General features: G+C 41.5%; 1 protein-coding gene across 1 annotated transcript in view; it reads right to left on the bottom strand.

Moving 5' to 3' along the window:
• SPTLC1 (serine palmitoyltransferase long chain base subunit 1) overlaps nucleotides 1-27,656 on the bottom strand; it is an 84,853-nt gene that overhangs the window by 22,148 nt on the left and 35,049 nt on the right. Inside the window, exons 4-6 of the mRNA XM_040354797.1 lie at nucleotides 23,306-23,435; nucleotides 5,626-5,715; nucleotides 4,354-4,461 (exon numbers count right to left, since the gene is read on the bottom strand). Of these exons, the coding sequence (XP_040210731.1) occupies nucleotides 4,354-4,461; nucleotides 5,626-5,715; nucleotides 23,306-23,435 (328 nt within the window). The remainder of the gene's footprint in view (nucleotides 1-4,353; nucleotides 4,462-5,625; nucleotides 5,716-23,305; nucleotides 23,436-27,656) is intronic.

The following is a 27,656-nucleotide window of genomic DNA, read 5'->3' as shown; positions in this document are numbered from 1 at the left end:
CACCAGATACTTCTTTGTCAAGGCCAAAAACAAATTACAGCAGATAGCATGGTGTTCAGAGCCTGTAAAACAAATGCAAATCCATGAATTAGTCACATGGGGGATGCAAGACAGGATTGGCAATTTTATGGGTTTTTTTCTATTTTTTTTCAGTGGCATACATCTTTTATTTCAGATAAAGAGTAAGGAAAAGTGAATTATTGTTTTTATTCCTATTAGTGGATTTAAGTACAATACACTGAAAACAGAACAGTATTCTAAAGCAGCTTAAGTTTGTACAGTAGATCTATGAAATCACGTTCCACAAAAAACAGACCCAACAGTTTGCTGAAAAGGAAATTTGTGACAATGCCATACGACCGGAAGCTTTCTACTGCAAATAATAACTCTATAAATCAGCTTTAATTGGCTAGGGATCAATGCTGGCAGCTTTGGATTACAGATTTATAGAACACTTCTTTTGGAGACCCCATCGCTTACCTACACTTAGTAAGGATTTATAACTAGGGTTCATACGTTAAATAATGACTGTTTTGTGTAAAAGTTCCAGAGAGCACTGAACCAGTTTCTCCAGCCAGTTTCAAGGCATATATCGGTCTACACTATTCTTCATGAGAACACAAATGAACTGAAAAGTAATTTAATGGCCATAAAATTGATATCAATTTCCTTTGCTGAAAGAAAAAAACAAAGTCACGTTCTTTAATTTGAAATATTTCTACTTTGTTAATGCCGGGGAACACGTTTTAAAAGGCAACAGTTTTAGTAGTCTTTTCTAGAGGAACATAGATGCAAGAATTAGATTAAAAAAATTACATCAGTTGTTCCCACTGTTTTATTCCTTTTTAGGCCCCTTTCACACTGGGGCGTTTTTCGAGCGAAGCCCCATCTGCAATCCCAATGTGCTGGTTAAGCACCGCTAAGACCCTAACGTTTTAGGGCGTTTTTGCAGTGCCTCAGTGTGAAAGGGTGAGGCGTTTTTACAGCACTTTCAATTCATTTCAATGGAGAGGAGCGTTTTTGGAGCGTTTTTTTTTCAATGCCCAAATGCTGTTCCAAATATGCTGCTTGCAGGACTCCGTGTGAAAGGGTCCATTGAGATGCATGGAGAGCGTTTTAGGAGCATTTTAATAGCGCTATTTTTAACGCTAAAACGCTGTAAAAACTCTTCAGTTTGAAAGGGGTCTAACGAGAGACCAGAAACTGTTACAAGAAGCCAAGACCAGTATTTCATTATTTCACTTTCTATTCTGTCACCCGTTTGCTTGTTTCTTGTGTATACATATCGTCAGCTGTGTTTAAACTGATTGTTTGCAGTAACAGGTCTCAATGCTGCAAGCATATACAAAAATGTTAAAGTGGAGTTCCACCCAAAAATGGAACGTGCACTTTTTGGAATCCCCCCCCCCCCCCCCTCTGATGTTACATATGGCACCTTTCAGGGGGAAGGAGGGAGCAGATACCTGTCTAATACAAGTATTTGCTCCCACTTCCTGACATAGATCACTGCAGTGATTGCAGTGACCTATGCCACTTACTGCGCCTACACTGTCCTCCCCTGCTGTCTTCTGGGAGAAACACAGGCCCCAGAAGACAGCAGGGACCAGTGAGGACTCACAGCACGACTTGTGCATGCGCACAACGGAACCAGGAAGTGAAGCTGCACGGGATGGTGGCGGAGCAGCCGAGAGCCAAACGACTGTTCGGCTACGGCTGCCGTCATCGTGGGCGCCCTGGACAGGTAAGTGTCCATGTATAAAAAGTCAGCAGCTGCAGTATTTGTAGCTGCTGGCTTTTAATATATTTTATTTTTTATTTTTTTTAAGGTGGGCCTCTACTTTAATGAGGATGCAAATATGTATATACAGTGCTGTGCAACAACAACAAAAAAATGCTGTAAAGTACGAATGCTTTCAAAAATAGGTTTTATTTATTTTTATTAATTTAGAAAATGCAACATGAGTGAACAGAAGAAAAATCAAAATTTTATGTTGGCTTCAGCCCTGGTTCACACTGGTGCATTTTGACATGCGATTTGACATGTCGGCACCACCCTAATCGGTGCGACGTCGCATCTGCGGCGCTGCACCAATTTCAGAAAGTAGTTTCTGTACTACTTTTTAGGATTTTAAAACCTGCACAGATGTCTCTGTAATCGCGGTCGAAATCTGACAAGCGGGAGTGAAACCGTGCGCGTTCTGCTGAACTCGCATGGCTTCATTCCCGCAGCCCAGTTTGAACCTGGGCTCAAACCAACATCAATTCTTACATATGCACAAAGTCAGAGATTTTGTAGGATCAGAGTCAGGTGTATGATTAAGCAAATGCACTAAGCAGGTGCTAGTAATCATCAATTTCATATGCAAGTTGAAACAGTCATTGACTAAATCCTCGTGCACACAATACGATTGTTAGCAGGGGATTGTCTGTTGTCATGAACTCTTACTTGTAGTATGATCCTTTTGACAATTGTTGTCCAACTTTCGGCGAACAAATGTTGACAGGCTAGTACATTTTTGGCGGACAACGGCTGCACGTCCGATTGTCGCATTGGTCAGTACACAAGTCCTTCACACAAAAGTCGAAAGTACAAACACGCATGCTCGGAATTAATGCTCACCAAAACACGAAATTAGCAGAAGGGGCACAAAGAATGACGCTCAAGAGCTGAAGTTCCTCGTAGTACGTCACTACGTTCCTGTTTGTGGCACGACAATTGTGTACCAGACAAGCTCCTGGCACTCGCCCATTTGACAAAAATCAGATGCTCGGGTGGCTATCAATCGCACCGTGTGTACGAGGCTTCAGGTTGGGTTCACACATATGCGATGCGGGAACCAGCGTGATTTCTGTGCGGGTTCCCGCATCCAATGTCTCTCGCAAGCAGTTCACACTGTCCTATGCAAACTGTTGTGGGTGTAAATACAAAAGTTATTGACAGATCGATTCAGTGATTGCAGTCCAAACTGCAAGATGGTGCAGGAATCTGATCGCATAGGATCTGATTTCAGTGCGGACCAAAAATGGTCCTGCACAATTTTGGTGTGAATTCGATGCAAATTCAGCCATACAGTCTGTATGGCTCAAGTCACATCACAGACATCTCACGTGATCTGCACATCAGTGCGGTGCCAATCACATACAATGTCTAACCTCGCACAAGTGTGAACCTCACTTAAAAGAGAAACAGCTGTGAAAAAGTTTTAAAACTGGGCGAGGAACAGCCAAACTTGGCTACTAAAAGGTGAGGTTGTAGAAGACAGTAATAAGAGGGTGTGCACTGGGGGTCACAAAAGATATATACCATATTTATGGTTCAGTTCTGGCAGCCTGGGAGGGGGCAGGACGAGTGCAGTCAGATTACATACAGGAGAATCTCCTGTTTATTTGGCGGCCTCTGTAATAGGAAGTCCTGTCTCCTGGGCTGGCATTGGACAACTGTTCTGTCTATCATAGGAGGCGGGACTTTGTAATAAAGAGACCACCAAGTAGATTCTCCTGTATGTAATCTGACTGCACTCGTCCCACCCCCCTCCCTGGATCAGGCTGCACACATGGCACTGGCAAAGCCCCACACATGTTCACTTCATCAAATCTGGCCCTCTTTGAAAAAAGTTTGGACACCCCTGGCCTAGACGAACCTAGGTATTTATGTGTTTTTATTTTGTTTACACTTGCACTGTACTGCACAGGAACCAAGGGCCCTTGGAATATATGGCAAATACTGTGCATGCGTTCTTATTGTAGATTACAAACGTACTGGACTGCATTTGGTGTGAACGAGCCCTTATAACAAACATATGCTCTATTGTAGTTTATAAAGTAAGTTGTGTAGAGTATGCCCTTGGGAACAACAAACTTACCTTTTATTCGTCAAAAAAAAAAAAATCTGTGCCACTATCCAATTTAGTTCATTTTTATTTATTTAACTTCATGACCATTCTCCACTAGGTGCCATCTACTGGCAGGATGTTTACCTTCTAAAAGTTTAAAATGGAGTAAAGTTCACTTTAAAGTGGTATATAATAATAAAAATAAACCAAAAGGTCTCAAATTCAGAGCAACAAAAATGCATTTTTAGTAAGGGAAGCTTTATCAACATACAGCCATCTGAGCTGAAAAAATAAACTGACACCATGTCTATTCGAAGGTGGTCACCATGTCTGAAGGAGGTCAACTGCACCTGTTAAATTCTGAATGATCTCAGAAAAGTGTCAAATTGAAGCCAAGAAGACGCCCCAAAGCTTGTCAACACAGACCATACAAGCTGTCAGATATGCTTTCATGTCAGTACTCATGACTAAAAAAAAAAAAAACTGTGACCAATAATCTATTTCCCCGCTGCACACTTACCTTGATGCCAAAATGCTCAGTTACTCCTCGTCCATGTTCTCCTAGTACTCCAAAGGAGAGGCTTTCTTCCAGGAATATTCTTACTTTGTATTTGTACTTCAACTCAACCTGCAATTTACAGAAATTAAAAACCACAGGTTTCAGAGAACTGAGAGGAAGAGGGATTGCTCTACATGAGAATATGGAAATTATAGGAGAGAGCTAAGCTACTGCCATAATGCACATGTGCGGATTTATATTACAGTTTATTAAATAGGAGGTTTATACTTTGGGACAGCCTCAGCCTACACAGTGAAAGTGGGTAAAGAAATGTACCACACATGCCTTTAGTCTATAAATCCAATTTATATTGGGTACCTAATGCAAGACTGTACCTTTGTTTTTAAGGGATTTGAGAAATAGATGAATATAAACTAACTGCCTTTCAAGGAAAGCAGACCATGAACCCAGCAGGTAACCAAGATAATTGTATGCTACTAGTATTTTGGATTATTTCAGAACATACATGTAATGATTTTGGTTAAATTATTTCAGGCAAAGACCTAAATACATACTGTATATTAGGGCCAAAACTAAGGATTGCTTTCAGAATCAATTAGTTGGCTGATTGGTGTATAATTTAGTTAATATGTAAAGTTAAAAAAGTATTCTTGAAAATCTATATGCAGCGGGAAATATAAATAACCAGCTATATGGCTGGGGAACAAAATATCTAATCCGCTAACAGAAGAGATATACAGTATATCTAGATTTAGAGGTTAAATATGGTACATAGCAGACTCAGGGCTCAATTTTTTTTTATTTAAATAAAAAAAAAAGGATCTAAAACAATGTTTTGCAGATTTTCAGACAGGACTGTAATATTTTATGTATGACAGACTACCTTGTCAGGGCAGGTAGCTTGATACAAGCTACCTGAGAGCAGTAGCATGCTTTTTATATCACCTGTCATGATGGGGGTTAAAAAACTAAAATTAGCCCTTTATAGTACAAAAACAGCAGATAATCACTACTATAAAAAGGTTATATACCCACAATCATCTTACCCCAAGGTCACAAAGCCCCCTTAACTCACCAAACAGTCACAGCACCCCCTCCAATTCTCAGTCACAGCACTCTCCTCCTTCCCATCTTGCCCCTCAGAGACATTACCCCCTTTCCCACACCTACTGTGCTACCAAAATATATACACATACACACACACACACCTAAATATCTCAGATAAGATATAGATGTAAACAAGTCTGTAATCTAGAGATGGAACTTACTTACCAGTTGTGGAAGAGGGCATATGTCACCTGTGTTCATATATAATCCTTCTGCAACAATAAATCTTCTTGTCACTCTGGCCTTGCGTGGATTCTGATTAACAAACAAGCAATTCAGGGCTTAACAGGACACAGCAAAAATACCACAATAAAACAAACAAGCAATACAATATTTTATTATATTCAGTGCCTGATGCATTAAAAAGAGACACTCTTCTCTTATTGGCATTCCTTTAATGTTTATTTTCTATTCTGTCGCATATTTTTCCTGTTTCACGGTTTACTATTCCCATGTTGGGTCTTGTACATTTTTGTCAGCCGCAAACAACGTGAGCTTTCCTAATGATATACATCAGTGTGGCTATTTATCATGCAACACTATGTTCTTGGCACAGGGGTTTCCAAGCCCAGCTTGCAAAAGCCAAGAAAAAAAAAAAAAAAAGAGAGGGAGTGCAGAAATAGCAATAAATCAGCGTGTTTGTTATATTTACTTTGTCAAAGTTCTTTTGCCTTTAAACATCACTCTCCCGAGCACTGGCCCATACACAGGAATGCCAGTAATTATACAAATCTGTTACCCGTAAAGTTTACAAGAACATGTGTGTGATCTCTCTCAGTGTGGGCCAGTAGGCCATCACCACTGTGGTTTCTCTTCATGCTGCAAAGGAGACAAAACAATGCAGATAAGTTTTCATGATAATATCATTATTATTTTTTAAGCTCAGAGTTTTACCTAGTGGGATAATTTACTTTTTTACTGGAGTCATGTACATTAAATCCTCATGTTCCATTTGTATGCAATTTGTTACACCACATTAAAAAAAAAAGAAAGAAAAAAAGAGACTGACCTTGTATCCAAAGAAGTTATTATTACTTCTACTTTTATTGGCCAGTTGAGGTTACTAGGCCTCATTTTTCTAGTGTTGTAAAGTAGTCAAATAATTATCATATACTGCCGCAAGTGAAATTTACATGGATACATGATTTAGCTGTAACTCTTGCTATAAACTGACATCAGTTAAAGTGGGTTTAATATAAAGGTTTCCATAAAAGATCATTTTTCCCGGTGGAACAACTATGAACATACAGATTGCTTCAAAATTATTTCCTATGTCAACAAACTTGCCAATACAAAGTCTACTGCATTTAGGAACCCACGTTTGCCCTATAATTTGATTTCAAAGTCATAGTAGTAAACAAAATTGCTAGTTAAAGCAAATTAATAAGTTGATTATGTAAAAGACTTAAATGGGGGATGAAAAAAAAAAAAAAAAAAGGTGAAAACATGTTCAGTGTAGGGATGAGCTTCGCGTTGAGTCGAACTCATGTACAGCGAATAATTTGGGGTGTTCGCGCCAAAATCGAAAGCCATGGAACACCCTGTTAAAGCCTATTGGAGAAATCTAAAGTGCTAATTTTAAAGGCTAATATGCAACTTATTGTCCCCTTCCCCAGGGGACATGTATCAATGCAAAAAAAAGTTTTAAAAACTGCAGTTTTTTCGGAAGCAGTGATTTTAATAATGCTTAAAGTGAAACAATAAAAGTGAAATATTCCTTTAAATTTTGTACCTAGGGGGGGGTGTAAAGTATGCCTGTGAAGCAGCGCATGTTTCCCGTGCTTAGAACTGTCTCTGCACAAAGTGCCATTTCTGAAGGAAAAAAAATCATTTAAAATCACTCGCGGCTATAATGAATTGTCAGCTCCCGGAAATTCAGAGAAAAGTCATTCATAAAAAATAAAAAAAAAAGCGTGGGGGTCCCCCCAAATTCAATTACCAGGCCCTTCAGGTTTGGTATGGATATTAACCACTTAACGCCCGCCGCACGACTATTTTACGTCCGCAAAATGGCACGGACAGGCAGAAGGGCGTATATATACGTCCTTGCCTTCTAGCGGGTGGGGGGTCCGATCGGGACCCCCCCCGCTGCGTGCGGCGGGTGGATTCCCGCGGGGAGCGATCCGGGACGACGGCGCGGCTATTCGTTTATAGCCGCTCCGTCGCGATCGCTCCCCAGAGCTGAAGAACGGGGAGAGCCGTGTGTAAACACGGCTTCCCCGTGCTTCACTGTGGCGGCGTATCGATCGAGTGATCCTTTTTATAGGGAGACTCGATCGATGACGTCAGTCCTACAGCCACACCACCCTACAGTTGTAAACACACACTAGGTGAACCCTAACTCCTACAGCGCCCCCTGTGGTTAACTCCCAAACTGCATCTGTCATTTTCACAATAAACAATGCAATTTAAATGCATTTTTTGCTGTGAAAATGACAATGGTTCCAAAAATGTGTAAAATTGTCCGAAGTGTCCGCCATAATGTCGCAGTCATGAAAAAAAAAAAATCGCTGATCGCCGCCAATAGTAGTAAAAAAAAAAAAAAATAATAAAAATGCAAAAAAACTATCCCCTATTTTGTAAACGCTATAAATTTTGCGCAAACCCATTGATAAACACTTATTGCGATTTTTTTACCAAAAATAGGTAGAAGAATACGTATCGGCCTAAACTGAGGAAAAAAAAAGTTTTTATATATGTGTTTGGGGGAAATTTATTATAGCAAAAAGTAAAAAATATTGAATTTTTTTAAAAATTGTCGCTCTATTTTTGTTTATAGCGCAAAAAATAAAAACCGCAGAGGTGATCAAATACCACCAAAAGAAAGCTCTATTTGTGGGGAAAAAAGGACGCCAATTTTGTTTGGGAGCCACGTCGCACGACCGCGCAATTGTCTGTTAAAGCGACGCAGTGCCGAATTGTAAAAACGCCTTTGGGCATTTAGCAGCATATTGGTCCGGGGCTTAAGTGGTTAAGGGGAACATGCCATCAATTAAAAAAAAAAAAAAAAAATTACGTGGAGTTCCCCCCAAATATCCATTCCAGACCCTTCAGGTCTTGTGTGGATTTTAAGGGGAACTCCACCCCAAATAAAAAAAAAATGGCGTGGAGTTCCCCCCAAAAATCCACACCAGACCCCTTATCCAAACACGCAACCTGGCCGGCTGCAAGAAAAGAGGGGGGACGAGAACCGTACCAGGCCACATGCTCTTAACATTTGGAGGATGCTTTGGGGGTCTGTGACCCCTCAAAGCAACATGTCCCCATGTTGATGGGGACAAGGGCCTCATCCCCACAACCCTTGCCCAGTGGTTGTGGGTTCCCCCCAAATGGTATGGATATTAAGGTGATTGTGGGGGTCTGCGGGCAGGGGGCTTATCGGAATCTGGAAGACCCCTTTAACAAAGGGGACCCCCAGATCCCAGCCCCCCCCATGTTAATTTCACCAAGAACGTGTAAAGAACTGTAAAAATAAAAACACACACCGTGGAAAAAGTCCTTTATTAAAAAAAAAAAAAAAAAAAAAAAAAAAAGGATGCACCCAGAGGGGGGACAGGGTCACGTGACGGATGGCCCCGCCTCACCTATATAAGAGCTGTCACTGGCTCAAGCCGCATCATTCGCCGGTCTGTCTCCGAGACAGGCGGCCGGCGATGTAGCAGGGACGGAGAGTGGATTACCACCGCTGGATTTTTTTTTTTTTTTTTTATTACTTTTTCCACGGTGTGTGTGTTTTATTTTTACACGTTCTTAGTGAAATGGTAGAGGTACAATGTACCCCATTACTCATTCACATAGGGGGCGGGATCTGGGGGTCCCCTTTGTTTAAGGGGTCTTCCAGATTCCGATAACCCCCTAGCCCGCAGACCCCCACAACCACCCCTTAATATCCATACCATTTGGGGGGGGGGGGCGCACGTTTTTTTTTTTTTATGACTTTTCTCTGATTTGCCGGGAGCCGACAATTCATTTTAGCCGCGAGTGATTTTAAATGACTTTTGTTCCTTCAGAAATGACACTTTGTGCAGAGACAGTTCTAAGCACGGGAAACATGCACTGCGTCAAAGGCATATTATACACCCCCCCCCCAGGTACGAAATTTAAAGGAATATTTCACTTTTATTGTTTCACTTTAAGCATTATTAAAAATCACTGCTCCCGAAAAAACTGCCATTTACAAAAAAAAAACAACAACATTTGCATTGATACATGTCCCCTGGGGCAGGACCCAGGTCCCCAAATACTTTTTAGAACAATAACTTGCATATTAGCCTTTAAAATTAGCACTTTAGATTTCAAACGTTCGAGTCCCATAGACTTTAACGGGGTTCTAAAGTTCACACAGACTTTTGGTCTGTTCGCAGGTTCTGGTGCGAACCGAAAGGGGGGGGGGGTGTTCGGCTCATCACTAGTTCAGTGTACTTTGTACTGGCACAGCAAATGCAGGGAGTCTAAAAAAAATAAAAAAAAACACCACACACAACACTAAAAACACACTCATCCCACTAAAAATACAGAGATTACCAATAACTTAAAGGAGAAGTTCACCTTTTGGAGCAGGTTACATGTTTCACCCGCATTTAGGGTGGAACATGTAACATGTTCCAGCAGCTGCAGCCTTGCTCAGCTGCAATGTGCCAATTGGGGGTGCAATGCTTTCCAAACTTCAAGAAAAAAAAAAAAATTTACATGCACACTTTTTTTTACCTGCAAAAAAGATGTGCATTTATTTATTAAAAAAGGTGAACTTATCCTTTAACCATATATAGCCAGATTCACATACATCGGCGTATGTTTAAGCTGGCGTAGCACAGCTCATTTGAGCTACGCCGATGTAAAATAGAGAGGCAAGGCCAGTATTCACAAAGCACTTGCTCCCTAAGTTACGTCGGCGTAGCGCAAATGGCCCGGCGTAACCCCCGCCTAATTCAAAATAGGCAGGTAGTGGGCGTGCTCCATGTAAAGTACCCGTGACCCCATGTAAATGAGGGCCGTTGGTACGGCGCATGCGCGCTCATGCTCAGAATCACGTCGCAAATACTCATTGCTTTCGACGTGAACGTCACCTACGCCCAGCCCCATTCAAGTATGCTTACGCAAACGACGTAAAATACGACGGCTGTTCCGTCGTCCATACCTTGCATGGGCTACGCCATCTTTTTGGTGGTTTATCTTTACGCTGGCGTATGTCTTACGTAAATGGCGTATCTTACTGCAACGGGCGTACGTACGTTCGTAAATCAGCGTATCTTGCTCATTTACATATTCGACGCGTAAATCCACGTACACGCCCCTAGCGGCCAGCGTAAATATGCACATAAGATATGACGGCGTAGGAGACTTACGTCGGTCGTATCTTGGCCAAATTTAAGCTTATCTGGTTTCCAGAATACGCTTAAATATACGACGGCGCGCATTCGGACTTGCGTCGTATCTACTGATACGCCGTCGTAAGTCTCTATGAATCCGGCTAATACTGCGTCAGGTCAGCTCTATTACGCAAAACGACGTACCTGTACGTCATTTTGTTTAATAACCAGTGGGGGAGCCAATCATTTGAGTACAACTTTGCACAACCTCGCAATTGTCAGTTAAAGTAACAGTGCCGTATCGCAAAAAATGGCCTGGTCATTAAGGGGGTAAAACCTGAAGTGGTTAAAGCATATATTCATATATAAAAAACACACACACACACACACACACACACACACACAAACTATCCATCCGACATCCACCTGGAACAACTATGAAAAAAAAAAAGTGAACAGAAGACCAGGTAAGTGGCTTTACAAAGCCAGGCAACAGAGGCACACACCTGAACATCAACTTAAAAACATAGAATCAAAGTAGTTAATACATGCGACTTTACAACTACTTTAAAAGCATAGGCTCTTGTAATTAAACTCCTTATCCACTGTGCAATAGTGGATTTTACAGCGGGGGTGACCTTTGCAAGGTCTTGAGGAATAACAAAACAGGGAATCAGTATGTCTAATGTAAGGGAGTAGGTTTTGGGTACACTTTAATTGCTCCGACTACATCCAGGTAATGAGACAGCATTTCTTTGGATGCCAAGTAACAGGGCACAATGATGACAGAATAATGTCCTCATGGAGATGGAACGCTGAAGCCACTTTTGGAAGAGAGGATGGTCTTGTGCATAATGCAACCTTGATGTTGTATAGTATGGGGAAAGGGCCATTCGTGACAAATCTAATAGACCTGATAGCTACCAGAAAGGCTACTTTACTGCCAAAAATCTCTATCCGACTTAAGGTCCCAGGGAAGCACAGTGTGCTGCAAGGGGCCCAACATTTATTTTATTTATTATAGGTACTTATATAGCGCTGTAAATTTACGCAGCACTTTACACATATATTGTACAGTCATATCAATCCTTACCCTCAAGGAGCTTACAATCTAAGGTCCCTAACTCACATTCATACATACACAGGCCAATTTAGACAGGAGCCAATTAATCTAACAGCATGTCTTTGGGGTGTGAAAGGAAACCAGTGTACCTGGAGGAAATTGGAAACCCACACAGGCACAGGGAGAATATGCAAACTCTGCAGTTAGTGCTGCGGTTTGGAAACACCTTGAATTAAAAGTTTTTTTTTTTACAAGGAAGTCCAAAGTCAAAGGACTTTGCAAGAAAATGGATAAGACCAATATCTGCCCTTTCAGGGTGCTAAAAGTTAGATTCTGGTCAAGACCCGTAGGAAGGCAAGAATGAGTGGCACGGAGTAATCTCTGGAACTGAACTGACGCGCACACCGGGCAAAGTTTCCCAGTACCACAATCGTTCTTCCTGGATGTGGGCTTTCTTGCTTTCAGCAAGGTAGGAATCACAGACTCAGAAACTCTTCTATCCTTTAAGACATGGGTTTTAACAGCCATGTCGTTAACCACTTACCCCCCGGAACATATTGCTGCCTAAAGACCAGAGTACTTTTTGCGATTCGGGACTGCGTCGCTTTAACAGACAATTGCGCGGTCGTGCGACGTGGCTCCCAAACAAAATTGGCGTCCTTTTTTTCCCACAAATAGAGCTTTCTTTTGGTGGTATTTGATCACCTCTGCGTTTTTTATTTTTTGCGCTATAAACAAAAATAGAGCGACAATTTTGAAAAAAATGAATATTTTTTACTTTTTGCTGTAATAAATATCCCCCAAAAATATATAAAAAAACATTTTTTTTCCTCAGTTTAGGCCGATACGTATTCTTCTACATATTTTTCGTAAAAAAAATCGCAATAAGTGTTTATTGATTGGTTTGCGCAAAAGTTATAGTGTTTACAAAATAGGGGGTATTTTTATGGCATTTTTATTAATATTTTTTTTACTAGTAATGGCGGCGATCAGCGATTTTTTTTTCGGTATTGCGACATTATGGCGGACACTTCGGACATTTTTGACACATTTTTGGGACCATTGGCATTTTTATAGCGATCAGTGCTATAAAAATGCATTAGATTACTATAAAAATGCCACTGGCAGTGAAGGGGTTAACACTAGGGGGCGGGGAAGGGGTTAAGTATGCCTGGGTGTGTTCTTACTGTGGGGGGGGGGGGGTGGCCTCACTAGGGGAAACACTGATTTTCTGTTCATACATTGTATGAACAGAAAATCAGCATTTCCCCTGCTGACAGGAACGAGAGCTGTGTGTTTACACACACAGCTCCCGTTCCCCGCTCTGTACCGAGCGATCGCGTGTGCCCGGCGGCGATCGCGCCCGCCGGGCACACGCACGGGAGTCGGGGGCGAGCGGGGAGCGCGCGCGCGCGCCTCCGGCGGCGCGCACGCGCCCCCTAGTGGCGGCTATACGATAGGACGTATAGCTACGGGCTCTCGCCCAGGAGAGCCGACCTGCCGCCGTATAATGACGGTGGCTGGTCGGCTACTAGTTAAAGTTAGAGACTCTTATTCCTTTATACTCTTTATTCCTTTACACCCTTATTCCCCCTTCTTTTTCTGTTATTCCTGAAAACTACATCAATAAAAACATTGAATGAGAAAAAAAAGTTAGAGACTCTGTGAGGTGAGCCGGGACCTAATTAGATTTACGGAGCATATGGGTGAATGGTTGAATAACTGTGTGTATGAGTGCTGTGGTTCCGTTATGGTTTCCTTCTACTGTATCCTAACTCCTTGTTGGGAGGAGGAATGGGGAGATACCTTCTCAGAGCTCTGGGACAGTGTATGTGCCTATTAAGTCATGTTAATGATTTTACTGGGTCTCTTAGGCCCGTGTGTGTGTGTGTGTGTGTGTATATATATGTGTATGTATGTATGTATGTGTGTATATATATAACAGGAAGTCAGGTAAATCTGTGGGTGTTGTCACAGACGGGAGATACATTTCTGCCTTGTTTAGACAATTCACCAATTACTATCAGGTGTCGGCTGCAGAAGTAGCCAGAAAGGTTTAAAGGGTGTTGGAAAGCTTCAGCTGTTCAGAATGAGGCAATTAAGGCCTCTATAAGTTATCCAGAGGATTACTACTGATTGCTGCATCCTGAGGCTTTTTGAGTTAAGGAGAGCAGTGAGCTGAGAAAGACTTCTGAAGAGGTGAGGTGGTGTTAATTTTTCTGTGTGATAAAAATCAAAAAGACTATTGTTTTTCTGCTGTATGACCAGCAGTGTCTGCCCAGCAGTAGGCTGTGCCAGACTCCATAGATAGGTTCCTGTGTTGTGAAGGTAGACGCCCCAAGTGGCCAGGGTTCCTGTGTTGTGAAGGTAGACGCCCCAAGTGGCCAGGGTTTATTTTATGTTTTGTTTATGCTGCTTGGATGAACTGTCCTTGGCTGTCTCTCTGTATAGTTCAGTGTGTAGTGAACCCACCCAGGGGGTCACACACACCCGCTACTGAGCTAACCCCTTACAAATATTATATAATATTATATACACACACACACACACACACACACACACACACACAGACACACACACACACACACACACACAATGTTTTGTCGGTCCCCTGTGATCCCCCCCTTTCCATGTATTTTTTTTGTATTATAATGTGGATTCTATGTCTAACTGCAACATTTATAAATAGACACCTTTCAAAAAAAAAGTTAGAGACTCTGAAGCAAGGTGGAATAGAGGGTCTTGAAATAGCAGATTTGGTCTGTTGGGAATAAGTTGGGTGCCGTCTGCTGGAAGTTGGAGTATGTCTATGTACTAGGTTCTTCTAGGCCATTTTGGTGCCAAAGAATCACTGTCTTATTGCTCCATGTTATGCTTAGTGGAGGGTTGTTGTTGTTTCTGGAGGCTAGGATGTCCAAATTCGAAGTCTTCAATTTTAGGCATACTGCACACATGTGGATGAGGAGACCGCTTCCCCTTGGTCCAAGAGGTGGTGGCTGAGATAATCTACCTGCCAGCTGTCCACACTCCTGAGATGTGAACAGCAGAAATTGCTGGGTATTGATTTTCTGTCAATAATAGAATCTAGTTTGTTTTCTTCAAGGCAGCCAAGCTCCTCGATGACTGATAAATGCCACTGTGGTGGTAATGTCACTGTACCCGAGTTGAGTGTCCCTTTAGAAGAGGTGTCCAGTACTGGAGGGACAACCTGAGTTCCAAGAGGTTGATGGGAAGTTTGTCTTCTCCTGACCATGTTGCCCAACTATCAAGGATTATAAGACTCCCTAGCCTAACAGATTTGCGTCTGTTGTAAGAACTTTCCAAAATGTAGGGAAGGAAATATTTTCCCACTGTTAGAGTTACAGTGGGGAACCACAAAGACAAAGAAGTTATTGTCTGACTGGATAGGAGCATTGCTAGATCAGGTAAAGAGCATGCTTCGCTTTTCCATGCCGATAGAAGATTTAGTTGGAGAGTACTTTACTGAAATTGGGTGAAAGGTACCAACTTGCAGAAGGCCACCATTAGACCCAGAACTCCCATAGAAAGTCTCACTGTGGGAGTTCTCGTGGATATTAGTTGTTGAGCTTGAGCATTTAGAGAAAGAACTTTCTTTTTCGGAATAAAGACTTTTGCTTGGGATGTGTCCAGGGTTAGATTCAAGTATTCCATGTGTAGGGAAGGCTGGAGAGCAGATCTGTCGAAATTGATCACCCAAACGCCTGGAGCAGCTGAACTGTCTTTTGGACATTTGTAGAGAGATGTAGGGGAGACAAATCCTTCAGGATAAGGTCATCTAGATAACTTGTCACTTAAAAATGCCCAGAGTTATAATGTGGGCAAGCAAGGGTGCCAAGACATTTGTGAACACCCTGGGAAAACAGGGTTGAGCCAAAAGGCAGTGTGACAAAGTGGTGATAATCGTTTGTCAAGGCAAAGCGTATAAATTGCTGATAAGGTGGGTAAATTGGGAACACGCAAATAGACACCTTCGATGTTCATAGATGCAATCTCTTCCCTTTGACTTAGAGAGGCAACTACTGACCTTGTGGACTCCATGAGAAATTTTGGAATAAGAAGGAATTTGTTGAGGGATTTTATGCACAGAATAGGGTGAATACTCCTCTTTGGGGACCATGAACAGGTTTGAGTAGACTCCCCCTAACCTGTCCTGTGATAGTACTGGTACAACTCCCCAGAACAAGAGTTGGTTCAGATTATTCTGCATATCTGTCATTGGAATATTTTTTTGGGTTGATTTGAAAGAAGAAAACAGTGAGGCAATAGAGTTGATTGAACATCTGGTCTGGGATGGGATGTCTGTAACCCAGAATGACGTAAACTGCAACAGACTTCCCTCCACTCTTATGATTAAGGGCTAAAGGCTTTTGGATAGGCTTAGTGGACTGTGTGGGCCAAGTCTTGGAAGTTGAAGCCTGGTTAAAGTGTGCAGGTGATCTGCAAACTCAGGAGATTGAGGCTCCTGATAAGGGCAATTTTGATACTTTCTTCTTATGAAGCAAAACCTTCCTACCCATGACCTAATTTATAAAATTAGCCAAGTGTCTCAGCAAACAGGCATCTTCTCAGGATGGGCAGAAGTGTAAGGCGCCTTTTACAGGCAGCTTCTGTTGCCCAAGCCTTTAGCCATAAGAGTGAAAGCAACTGCTCCATCCTGAAATACAGGGTCGTGTTGGTTATTCATTGTCCCAGTCCAGTTAGATGCAATTTGACAAAAGAAATTACAGCGAGAGTTGATTGCAAGGCTGCACTTTTTTGACAACTCTTTTTAGGGGAGCGAAAATCCTTTCAGGAGTGATCCAAACAATATAAACATGTCCTGTGAGGAAATGAAACACCGCCATCCTGTTCACTGTGTGTGGAAGTCAGCCATTCCAGGGGTCTGGAGGTACACCAATCTCAGCAACATCAGCCCTGCATACTTCAGTGCATGACTGTGCTCACACACTTATTAAACCCACCCAGCTTCATCCCCGTTACCTTCACGAACAAAGAATGTTTTGAAAGTTTTTGTAGGTCTTGGTGCTTAAAAAGGAATGAGGCAGAACGGAGAAGAGGCAGGCTGATAAATGTCAAGACTTCTGCAGATAGAGGCAATGAGCTTAGCAATGTTATCAAGCATATTGCATAAAGCTCCCTCTTCGATATAGTGGCAACGCGGGGGAGAGAAATCTACTGCATCTTCCTCCAACACTGAACTGTTTTTTCTCTGTAATTATGCCTCTACTTGGAGACTATACCTCTAAATATAAAAAAGTATTTTCCTAGCTTTAGAAAATGCAGCTTGGATTTGCATGCTAACATTAAAGTGCTTGTTAACCTCAGACATTAAATATGAACAAAGCATAACCCTCTATATTGAGTACTAGTCTCAATGCAGAGCACCAAGTGTGATTTCTCTCTGCTGCCTCATTCCTCTGCTAGCTGAATGAGTCACTTCTGACAAGTTTACCTGACATCAAGGGTTAAAAAGGTGATGGGGAGGGAGCTGCAAACACCCTGTAACTGGCAGCCTCAGCTCGGTTTCTGTGTGAAGGGGAGGGGGGTGTCCCTTCCTTCCAATCAGTTCCCAGCTCTCCTTATCAAGTGTACCTTCAACCGCCCACCCACTGCTTTCTGAAAAGCTCGGATAATCTCTATGAATTCTGCACTGGCCACTGAAGACATTCTTTGACAAAACAAGTAGGGCCGAGGCCGAGTGGCTGAAACTTCACACTTGCTGGTAGACAGCATTTGGCTGATGCATACAGTATTTTTTATTTTATTTTTCCATGGGAGTACCCATTGGTGCCTTTTATAATTAAACTGTGACAGTATTTCACCAAGAGTCTGTTCTTTTGCTCTCCCCATGGTCCATTTATGATGTTTTGAGGCATTGTGATGCCTGCCTGAGGGGGTTAATTATGACAGTTACCCTGGATTAGTCCTCATGTTTTTATGACCTTTATTTAAAAGAGGTCTAAAATCTCTGGTAAGAGGCTGCGTTTGGTGTTGGATCACGGTAGTGATCACGTGCGATTTCCACTCAGCATCTCTTCACCTGTGGATGTAAATTTCTATTGTGGAATTTTTCATTTATATTATTATATTCGTAGAAGATTGCAGGATATTTTATATGAATGCATTTTTTTTTCACCGATTTGTTCGCCAGTATATATTTGAAACATAATTGAGTGAAGGTATATTTTGGTTGTTTATTGCACTGGTTGGTTTACAGCAAGAAAAAGTATGTGAACCCTTTTGGAATATGGATTTCTGCACAAATTGGTCAAAAAATGCGATCTGATCGTCATCTAAGTCACAACAATAGACAATCACAGTCTGCTTAAACTAATAACACACAAATTAAATGTTACCATGTTTTTATTGAACACACCATGTAAACATTCACAGTGCAGGTGGAAAAAGTATGTGAACCCTTGGATTTAATAACTCGTTGAACCCCCTTTGGCAGCAATAACTTCAACCAAACGTTTCCTGTATTGCAGATCAGACGTGCACAACGGTCAGGAGTAATTCTTGACCATTCCTCTTTACAGAACTGTTTCAGTTCAGCAATATTCTTGGGATGTCTGGTGTGAATCGCTTTCTTGAGGTCATGCCACAGCATCTAAAAATCGGGTTGAGGTCAGGACTCTGACTGGGCCACTCCAGAAGGCGCATTTTCTTCTGTTTAAGCCATTTGTTGTTGATTTACTTCTCTGCTTTGGGTCGTTGTCCTGTTGCAACACCCATATTCTTTTGAGCTTCAGCTGGTGGACAGATGGCCTTAGGTTCTCCTGCAAAATGTCTTGATAAACTTGGGAATTCATTTTTCCTTCGATGATAGCAATCCGTCCAGGCCCTGACGCAGCCCCAAACCATGATGCCCCCACCACAATACTTCACAGTTGGAATGAGGTTTTGATGTTGGTGTGCTGTGCCTCTTTTTCCACACATAGTTTAGTGTGTTTCTTCCAAACAACTCAACTTTGGTTTCATCTGTCCACAGAATATTTTGCCAGTGCTGCTGTGGAACATCCAGGTGCTCTTGTGCAAACTTGCAGCATGTTTTTTTTGGACAGCAGTGGCTTCCTCTGTGGCATCCTCCCATGAAATCCATTCTTGTTTAGTGTTTTACGTATGTAGATTCGCTAACAGGGATGTTAGCATATGCCAGAGACTTTTGTAAGTCTTTAGCCGACACTCTTCTTCTTCACCGCATTGAGCAGTCTGCACTGTGCTCTTGCAGTCATCTTTACAGGACGGCCACTCCTAGGGAGAGTAGCAGCAGTGCTGAACTTTCTACATTTATAGACAATTTGTCTTACCGTGGACTGATGAACAGCAAGGCTTTTGGAGATACTTTTATAACCCTTTCCAGCTTTATGCAAGTCAACAATTCTTAATCGTAGGTCTTCTGAGAGCTCTTTTGTGCGAGGCATCCTTCACATCAGGCAATGCTTCTTGTGAAAAGCAAACCCAGAACTGGTGTGTGTTTTTTATAGGGCAGGGCAGCTGTAACCAACACCTCCCATCTCATCTCATTGATTGGACTCCAGTTGGCTGACACCTCACTCCAATTAGCTCTTGGAGATTTCCATAGTCTAGGGGTTCACATACTTTTGCCACCTGCACTGTGAATGTTTACATGGTGTGTTCAATAAAAACATGGTAACATTTAGTTATTTGTGTGTTATTAGTTTAAGCAGACTGCGATTGTCTATTGTTGTGACTTAGATGAAGATCAGATCACATTTTTTGACCAATTTGTGCAGAAATCCATATAATTCCAAAGGGGTTCACATACTTTTTCTTGAAACTTATATATATATTACACACACACACACACACACACACACACACACACACACACACACACACACACACACACATATATATATATATATATATATATATATATATATATATATATATATATATATATATGTGTGTGTGTGTGTGTGTGTGTGTGTGTGTGTGTGTGTGTGTGTGTGTGTGTATATATATATATATATATATATATATATATATATATATATATATATATATATATATATATATATATAAAAAACACCTCAATACCGGACACTTTCACCCCGTTCCTGCCAAGGCCAATTTTCAACACTGTTACATGACAATTACAGATAGAGCTTTGTTTTAGTGGCATTTACTCACCACTGGGTTTTTTATTATTTGCTATATAAAAAAAACTAATAAAAATAATACCAAAAACTTTGAAAAAAATTATAAAAGTTTTGCAAATGAATCTTTTTTCATGAATTTAGGCCAAATTGTATTCTGCTACAATTCTTTGGCAAACATAACCCAAATCTGTGTACTGTATATTAGTGTGAGACTTTTTCACAGCCTAAATGCGTAGAGGGGCCCATAATCCAAGAAGCACCTTTGGGCTTTTAAGAAGGAGCATACATTACACATCCAATTTCATGACTAACCATCACATTTTTGTAGGCCCTGGAGCACCAGGACAGTGGAACCTCCCAAAAATGACCAAATTTTGGAAATGAAACAATCCAATTTATTTTTCAATAGTCATGGCGAGTCTTTACAAGATTTTATTTTATCACCACAAGATTTTGGATAATACAGAAAAAAAAAAAAAAAAAAAAGTCTGTTTTCCCACATGCAAAAATTCAAAAGTTTACGAAAATGCCAATATAAAATTTATTGAGCTGGAAGCAGAGACAAAATGGAAGGGGTGTACCCACAATAAAGTGAAAAACTGGAGTCTCACAAGAAGATAGCCTACATATAATCCATGGTCTACTGTAGGAGTACAAGTCCTGTATTGTAAAATTAAAGTAGTCTTTACATTTTATTTAAATACTCAAGTGGCTTGTTAATAAACTATTCATCTTCAAGTAGTTGAAAAGGCAGGTTTTATTTATCTTGATGCATTCTATGCAACAAGATAAAAAAAAAAACCTATGTGTAGCAGCCCCCTCAGTTGCCCCCCACCCCCTAAAACTTACCTGAGATCTATCTAGATCCAGTGAAGTTGCACGAGACTTGGCTGTCCGGCACTGCAGTCATCATTGGCTGAGACCGCAGTGAGGCGCCATTGGCTCCTGCTGTTGTCAAAGCCAGTGAGCCAATGAAGAGAGAGGGGTATGGCCAGGCTCAGTGTCTGAATAAACACTGGGAGCTGCGGTTCATAGCAAGCTGTGGGGGCACGCAACAGGAGGGAGTGATCTGGCCCGTTCTGTGCAAAACTACTAAACAGAGTGGGCAAGTATAACATTGTTAACGAAAAATAAAACAAGACTTTAGTATCACTTTAGGCTGGCCATACACTGAGCAAATTTTAGCTGGTTCCTTATGATCCAACCAAAATTCACACAGTTGGTGGCCCAGTAAGCTGCCTCCCGCCTGACATCGCTTGATTGTCAGGGCTGGCTGTCAAAAACAATAGCCACAGTAAAAGATGTGTCCATTTGCACTGTGTAATGGACAGGTAAATCACCAGTCAATCACACCAAATGATTATTGGACCCATTCATACTTTTGTATTTTGGTGTGTTTTTTGCCTGATGCCTTTATCTATTGAAATTTATATACATGTTTCAAAAAGCATTGGAATGCCCTTTACATTGCATATCTCTACACACCATAATGCACATGCATCAGTGTGTGTGTTGTGTTTACATTGATTTCAAATAGAAAAATCATAAAAAGGTAAAAAAAAAAATAAAAAAAAAAAAACACAACAATTGTGATTTTAGCCCAAGAAAATCAAACAGTGCAAACAGACTTCCTGCTTGTATTTAAAAGCTCAGTGTTGTGGGAGAAACGACAGCTGAGAGTTGGATGTTCATATCCTCTATTCCACAAGTTCATAAACAAAACCTTTGAACTGGTTTCTAAAGCAAACAGTTTGAACAATGATCCTCTGAAAAGACATCTATATTTATTCTGATGTAAAAAAAAATCTCAATGTCTTGCAAGTGTTAGTTTAGACACACACACACACACACACACACACACACACACACACACACACAGCATTCCCTGACCCACAGACAAAATGCGCTGCTTTTTTGCAGATGTGCAGGGTTGCTTATAAAATTCCTAATGCCACCCCCAAGGCATTAGAAAACACAGTGTGTATTCAGGCATGCTAAACTGCATAGTGCCATGCGGCTGCGTTTCCTGACAGTGCAGCAGCCCATTCAAATGAATGAGCTGCTGTGACCACACAAAACGCAAGTTGCATGATCCGCACAAGTGTGAACCTAGCCTTAAACAGGCTTTTACATTAGTTACAAAAGAACCACAATTAAAAACATATTTGCAGCACTACTTTAAAATATAATAAATTATTTAAACACTTAAGACCCGGACCTTTAGGCAGCTAAAGGACCTGGCCAGTTTTTGCGATTCGGCACTGCGTCGCTTTAACTGACAATTGCGCGGTCGTGCGACGTGGCTCCCAAACAAAATTGGCGTCCTTTTTTCCCCACAAATAGAGCTTTCTTTTGGTGGTATTTGATCACCTCTGCGGTTTTTATTTTTTGCGCTATAAACAAAAATAGAGCGCCAATTTTGAAAAAAATGCAATATTTTTTACCTTTTGCTATAATAAATATCCCCCAAAAATATATATAAAAAAAATGTTCTCCTCAGTTTAGGCCGATACGTATTCTTCTACCTATTTTTGGTAAAAAAAATAAATAAATAAATAAAAAAAAAAAAAAATCGCAATAAGCGTTTATCGATTGGTTTGCACAAAATTTATAGCGTTTACAAAATAGGGGATAGTTTTATTGCATTTTTATTATATTTTTTTTTTATTCTACCAATGGCGGCGATCAGCGTTTTTTTTCATGACTTGCGACATTATGGCGGACACAATTTTGACCCATTTTTGGGACCATTGTCATTTTCACAGCAAAAAATGCATTAAAAATGCATTGTTTACTGTGAAAATGACAATTGCAGTTTGGGAGTTAACCACAAGGGGGCACTGAAGGTGTTATGTATGACCTCATTTGTGTTTCTAACTGTAGGGGGGTGTGGCTGTAGGTATGACACACGATCGATGACGGCGCCACAGTGAAGAACGGGGAAGCTGTGTTTACACACAGCTCTCCCCGTTCTTCAGCTCCGGGGACCGATTGCGGGACTCCAGCGGCGATCGGGTCCGCTGGGCCCGCGGTCGCGGAGCTTCGGACCGGGTCGCGGGCGCGCGCCCCATGGCTAGGCACTTAAAGAGGACGTACCTGTACGTGCTTGTGCCCAGCCGTGCCATTCTGCCGACGTATATGTGCAGGAGGCGGTCCTTAAGCGGTTAATGGGCAGGCCTCATTGCCACAGTTTAGAAGTTTGTAACTACTGTTAGCTAGAAGCATCCAACAAAACATACAAATATAAGGGTTAAAAGCAAACAAACATCCAACCACAACATAAACATGTAGGTTTATATCTTTTGTGTATTCAATAGATAACTTACCTTTTGGTCTTCCACTTCCTGTTCCTTTAACAATCTCTCCAAGTCATTCATATCATTGTGTTTAAAGTACTTGATGCTACTTCTTGATGCCTGCAGCCCCTTCTGAATTGCAAAGCATGCAGCTTCATCCCTGGAAAAGCAAAAAGGACTGTAACATCAGCACAAGAAGAAGAAAAAAAAAACAAACACACACACACACCTCTAAAGGCCGGGTTCATGCTAGCTGCACACGGCTCACAACAGGGGGTCCAGTGCGTCCCTGACCTCCATTTCAGGTACGAATCAGGTTGGAATTTTTGCCCGAATTCGGACCTGAAAAACGGAGCCAAAGACACACAGGGCCTTTTTCCAGTGTGGACTGCGGAAACCTCGGAGGTGTGTGAACCAGCTCCATTGAGAGCCGATCACATTATTATTATTATTCAGGATTTATATAGCACCAACAGTTTGCGCAGAGCTTTACAACATTGGGGAAGACAGTACAATTACAATACAATACAGGAGGAATCAGAGGGCCCTGCTCATTAGAGCTTACAATCTAGAAGGGAGGGGGGGGGGGGGTCAAGTGGAACAAAGGGTAGTATCTGTGGGGGATGATTAGATGGACAAGATGAAAAAAAAAAAACAACAGTTGCTAGGTGTGGGTAGGATAGGCTCCTCTGAAGAGAAGGGTTTTCAGGGATTGTCTAAAAGCTAATAGAGTAAGAGATAAGCGGACAGATTGGGGCAAGGCGTTTCATAGGCTTGGAGAGGCTCTGGAAAAGTCCTGGAGGCGAGCATGGGAGGAGGCGATAAGAGAGCTAGAGAGCAAGAGGTCTTGCGAAGAACGAAGATAGGTAGTCGTTAGTATTTTGAATTTAATTTGTTGGGTGAGCGGAAGCGAGAGGACAGACAGAGAGGAGTAGCAGAGACAGAGCGATTAGTGAGGTGGATGGGTCTGGCAGCAGCATTCATGATGGATTGAAGGGGGGATAGAGTATGTAGGGGTAAGCCAATAAAGGAGGGAGTTGCAGTAATCAAGGCAAGAGATGACTAGGGAGTGAATTAAGAGCTTTGTTGCATCATTGGTTAGAAAGGGGCATATTTTGGATATGTTGCAGAGGTTAAGGCGGCAAGATTTGGACAGTGATTGGATGTGGGGCTTAAAGGAGAGTTCAGAGTCCACGACTACACCTAGAACCTTGGTGTGCGGGGATGGGCTGATAGTTGTGCCATCGATTTTGACCGAGAGATGGGATAGGATGCACGTGGGGGGAGTAAAAATTATAAGTTCGGTTTGGCTTCCTCGTACAACCCGTGTTGTTAGTTCTACATATTTCGCCCAAATACAGGGCTTCTTCAGGAACACACAGGAAAAAGTGATCTACATAGAGTATATAGGAAAAAAATTATAAATAATAATAGTGACAATTAATTGATTGAACTTGTCTATTAAGGCAGCAATAAACTGTCATCATGAAATACATTTTCTAACATTAAAATATAAATGCACAGTCTATGTTATTGCACTATATAAGGTCTAAGGTCTAAACTGCACCGCTCAGGTAGCAGCCTGAGCGGTGCAGTATATAGCCAATCCCACCAGAGTAGAAGCCTCAGCCTCATGAGGTGGGGTAACAATATATCACATATGGGTCTTAAGTAGCAGCATCCAGTGAACGATCCCAATAAGAGACACACACACAAGTGAGCTAGACCCCAACTTTATAGTGTGACCAAATATAAAATATAATATAGATTATGACATCAATCCGAACACTCAACACTCCAACAAAGTGCATATAATATAAGGCTTGAAAAATAACAGCATCTTACAGCCATAATGCAAAGGGAAAAATTCCCCTATTGATAAACCCTCCTGGCGGTATTCCCAAAAGTGGCTCGGGGTGGATTTTTTGTGCCAAAATCGGTAACCCCGAGTCACGCTCGGGGTAGCTATGCAGAGCCTGCAGCGCGCGCTGGCTTACCTTGTTCACCGGGCTGTGTGAGAGAGCGGGACCTCGCTCGATTCACACAGTGTCCTCCTGTGGCGCCGATCTCCGTTCCCTGCGACGTTACGATGCACGGGGGGGCGGAGATCGGCGCCAAATTCAAAAACGTAAACAAACACTATACATACAGTATACTGTAATCTTATAGATTACAGTACTGTATGTAAAAAATACACACCCCCCTTGTCCCTAGTGTCCTACATGCACTTTTATATAATAAAAACGGTTCTTTCTCCCTGCAAACTGTAGATTGTCCATAGCAACCAAAAGTGTCCCTTTATGTCAAAAATGGTTTTAGATCAGCTAGAAAATAGCGATAATAAATTATAATCACTTGCAGAATTGTGCGATAGCGATTTGTGGGGAAATTCGTCATAAAAAAAAATAATAATGACAGCGACAATTCTGCAACTGAGCAAATTTCAGTGATTTTGAGTTGATTACATTATTGAATAATTTTTATTAGAATTATATTATTTGTTATAATTATTTATAATTATTTATTATATTATAATTTTGTTTTTAAAAAAAAATGTCATACCCGGGATGCCTATTAGACTCTTGTTTGGTCAGATTTAAGTGAGTTATTCCTTGCTTGCAAATAATGGTACCGCTTTCAGCACCTTTTTTTCTGAAATAATCATACCGCCAGGGAGGTTAAAAGGACCCGGATAGAACCTCAGTCCTTTCAAGGGGGACCCCCAAAAATATTCATAATAAATAAGTCATATAAGAAAAAGAAGAAGAAGAAAAAAAAAAAAAAAAAAAAAGCTGCTTACATCTATAAAGGGTGACACTTGTTGGATTTAAAGGTGGTTTTCTACCACACATAGATTGGCTTTTCCTTGGCCTTTAAATCCAACGAGCGCCCCCCCTTTATAGATGTAAGCAGCTTGTTTCTTTTTTTTCTTCTTATACGACTTATTTATTATGAATATTTTTGGGGGTCCCCCTTGGAAGGACTGAGGTTCTATCCGGGTCCTTTTAATCAATAGGGGAATGTTACCCTTTGCATTACGGCTGTAAGATGCTGTTATTTTCAAGCCTTATATTATATGCACTTTGGATTGTTGAGTGTTCGGATTGACGTCATAATCTAGATTATATTTTATATTTGGTCACACTAAAAAAATGGGGGCTAGCTCACTTGGTGTGTGTGTGCCTCTCTTACTGGGATCATTCACTGGATGCTGCTACTTAAGACCCATATGCGATATATTGTTACCCCACCTCATGAGGCTAAGGCTTCTACTCTGGTGGGATTGGCTATATACTGCACCACTCAGGCTGTTGCCTGGTTTCTCCTCTGGAGGTACGGTTTAGACCTTATACAGTGCCATAACAGACTGTGCATTTATATTTTAATGTTAGAAAATGTATTTCATGATGACAGTTTATTGCTGCTTTCATAGACATGTTTAATCAATTAATTGTCACTATTATTATTTATAATTTTTTTCTATATACTTTATGTAGATCACTTTTTCCTGAGTGTTCCTGAACAAGCCCTGTATTTGGGCGAAACATGTAGAACACGGGTTGTACGAGGAAGCCTTATTTACACATGATTGTAGAAGCAGCATTCTTGCTACTTTTTTAAAAATGAGTATTTTTGTAAATTTTTTGTACTAATAAATGAAAATTTATAATTAATTTGACCTTTCCATTGTGTCTTGTGAGCTTGGATAAGGATATTGTTTTTCATGAGTTCAACACTTCAAAACATTCCTGTTTGCATCTTCAAAGTCCCATATTCTACCCCGATTCAGGAACCCTGTCTAATCTTTATTGTACTCAGGGATATAGATGCATCAGGACAATATTGCTTAATCGTGCAGCGCAGAGAGGCAAGCAATGCATTCAGCAAGCCAGTGCTCCCAACGCTGCGCCAGCATGGCGTGGGATTCGAAGGCATACGCTGGCGTAGGTGGAAGTGGGCGTGACCCATGCAAATGAGGCGTGACCCCATGCAAATGGTGGGCCGAGCGCCAGACACAGATACGTATCACGAACTGCGCATGCGCCGTGACGTGGACGCACCCCCCTGCGCCTGCTCACAACCATGTCGGAAGACTGCCTAAACTACGCCGGATCACTGCGTACGGCGTGAACGTAACCTACGCCCAGCCAGACACACGTCCAACGTAAAATACGCCGGCTTGTGTTCCCTGGTGCAGACCTTTGCATGTCTGCTGCTGTGTTGCACCTTCTTTATGGGGAATAACTTTACGCCGGACGTACAACTTCCGTGCACCCTGCGTCGGGCGCACGCAGGTTCGTGAATCGCCGCATTTCCCTCATTTGCATGTTTGAATGGCTAATCAATGGGAGCGGCACCATGCACCCAGCCTAAATGTGCG

Source organism: Rana temporaria, chromosome 1, assembly GCF_905171775.1.
Source record: "Rana temporaria chromosome 1, aRanTem1.1, whole genome shotgun sequence".
Lineage (NCBI taxonomy): Eukaryota > Metazoa > Chordata > Amphibia > Anura > Ranidae > Rana > Rana temporaria.
This window is presented reverse-complemented; position numbering and strand designations above follow the sequence as displayed.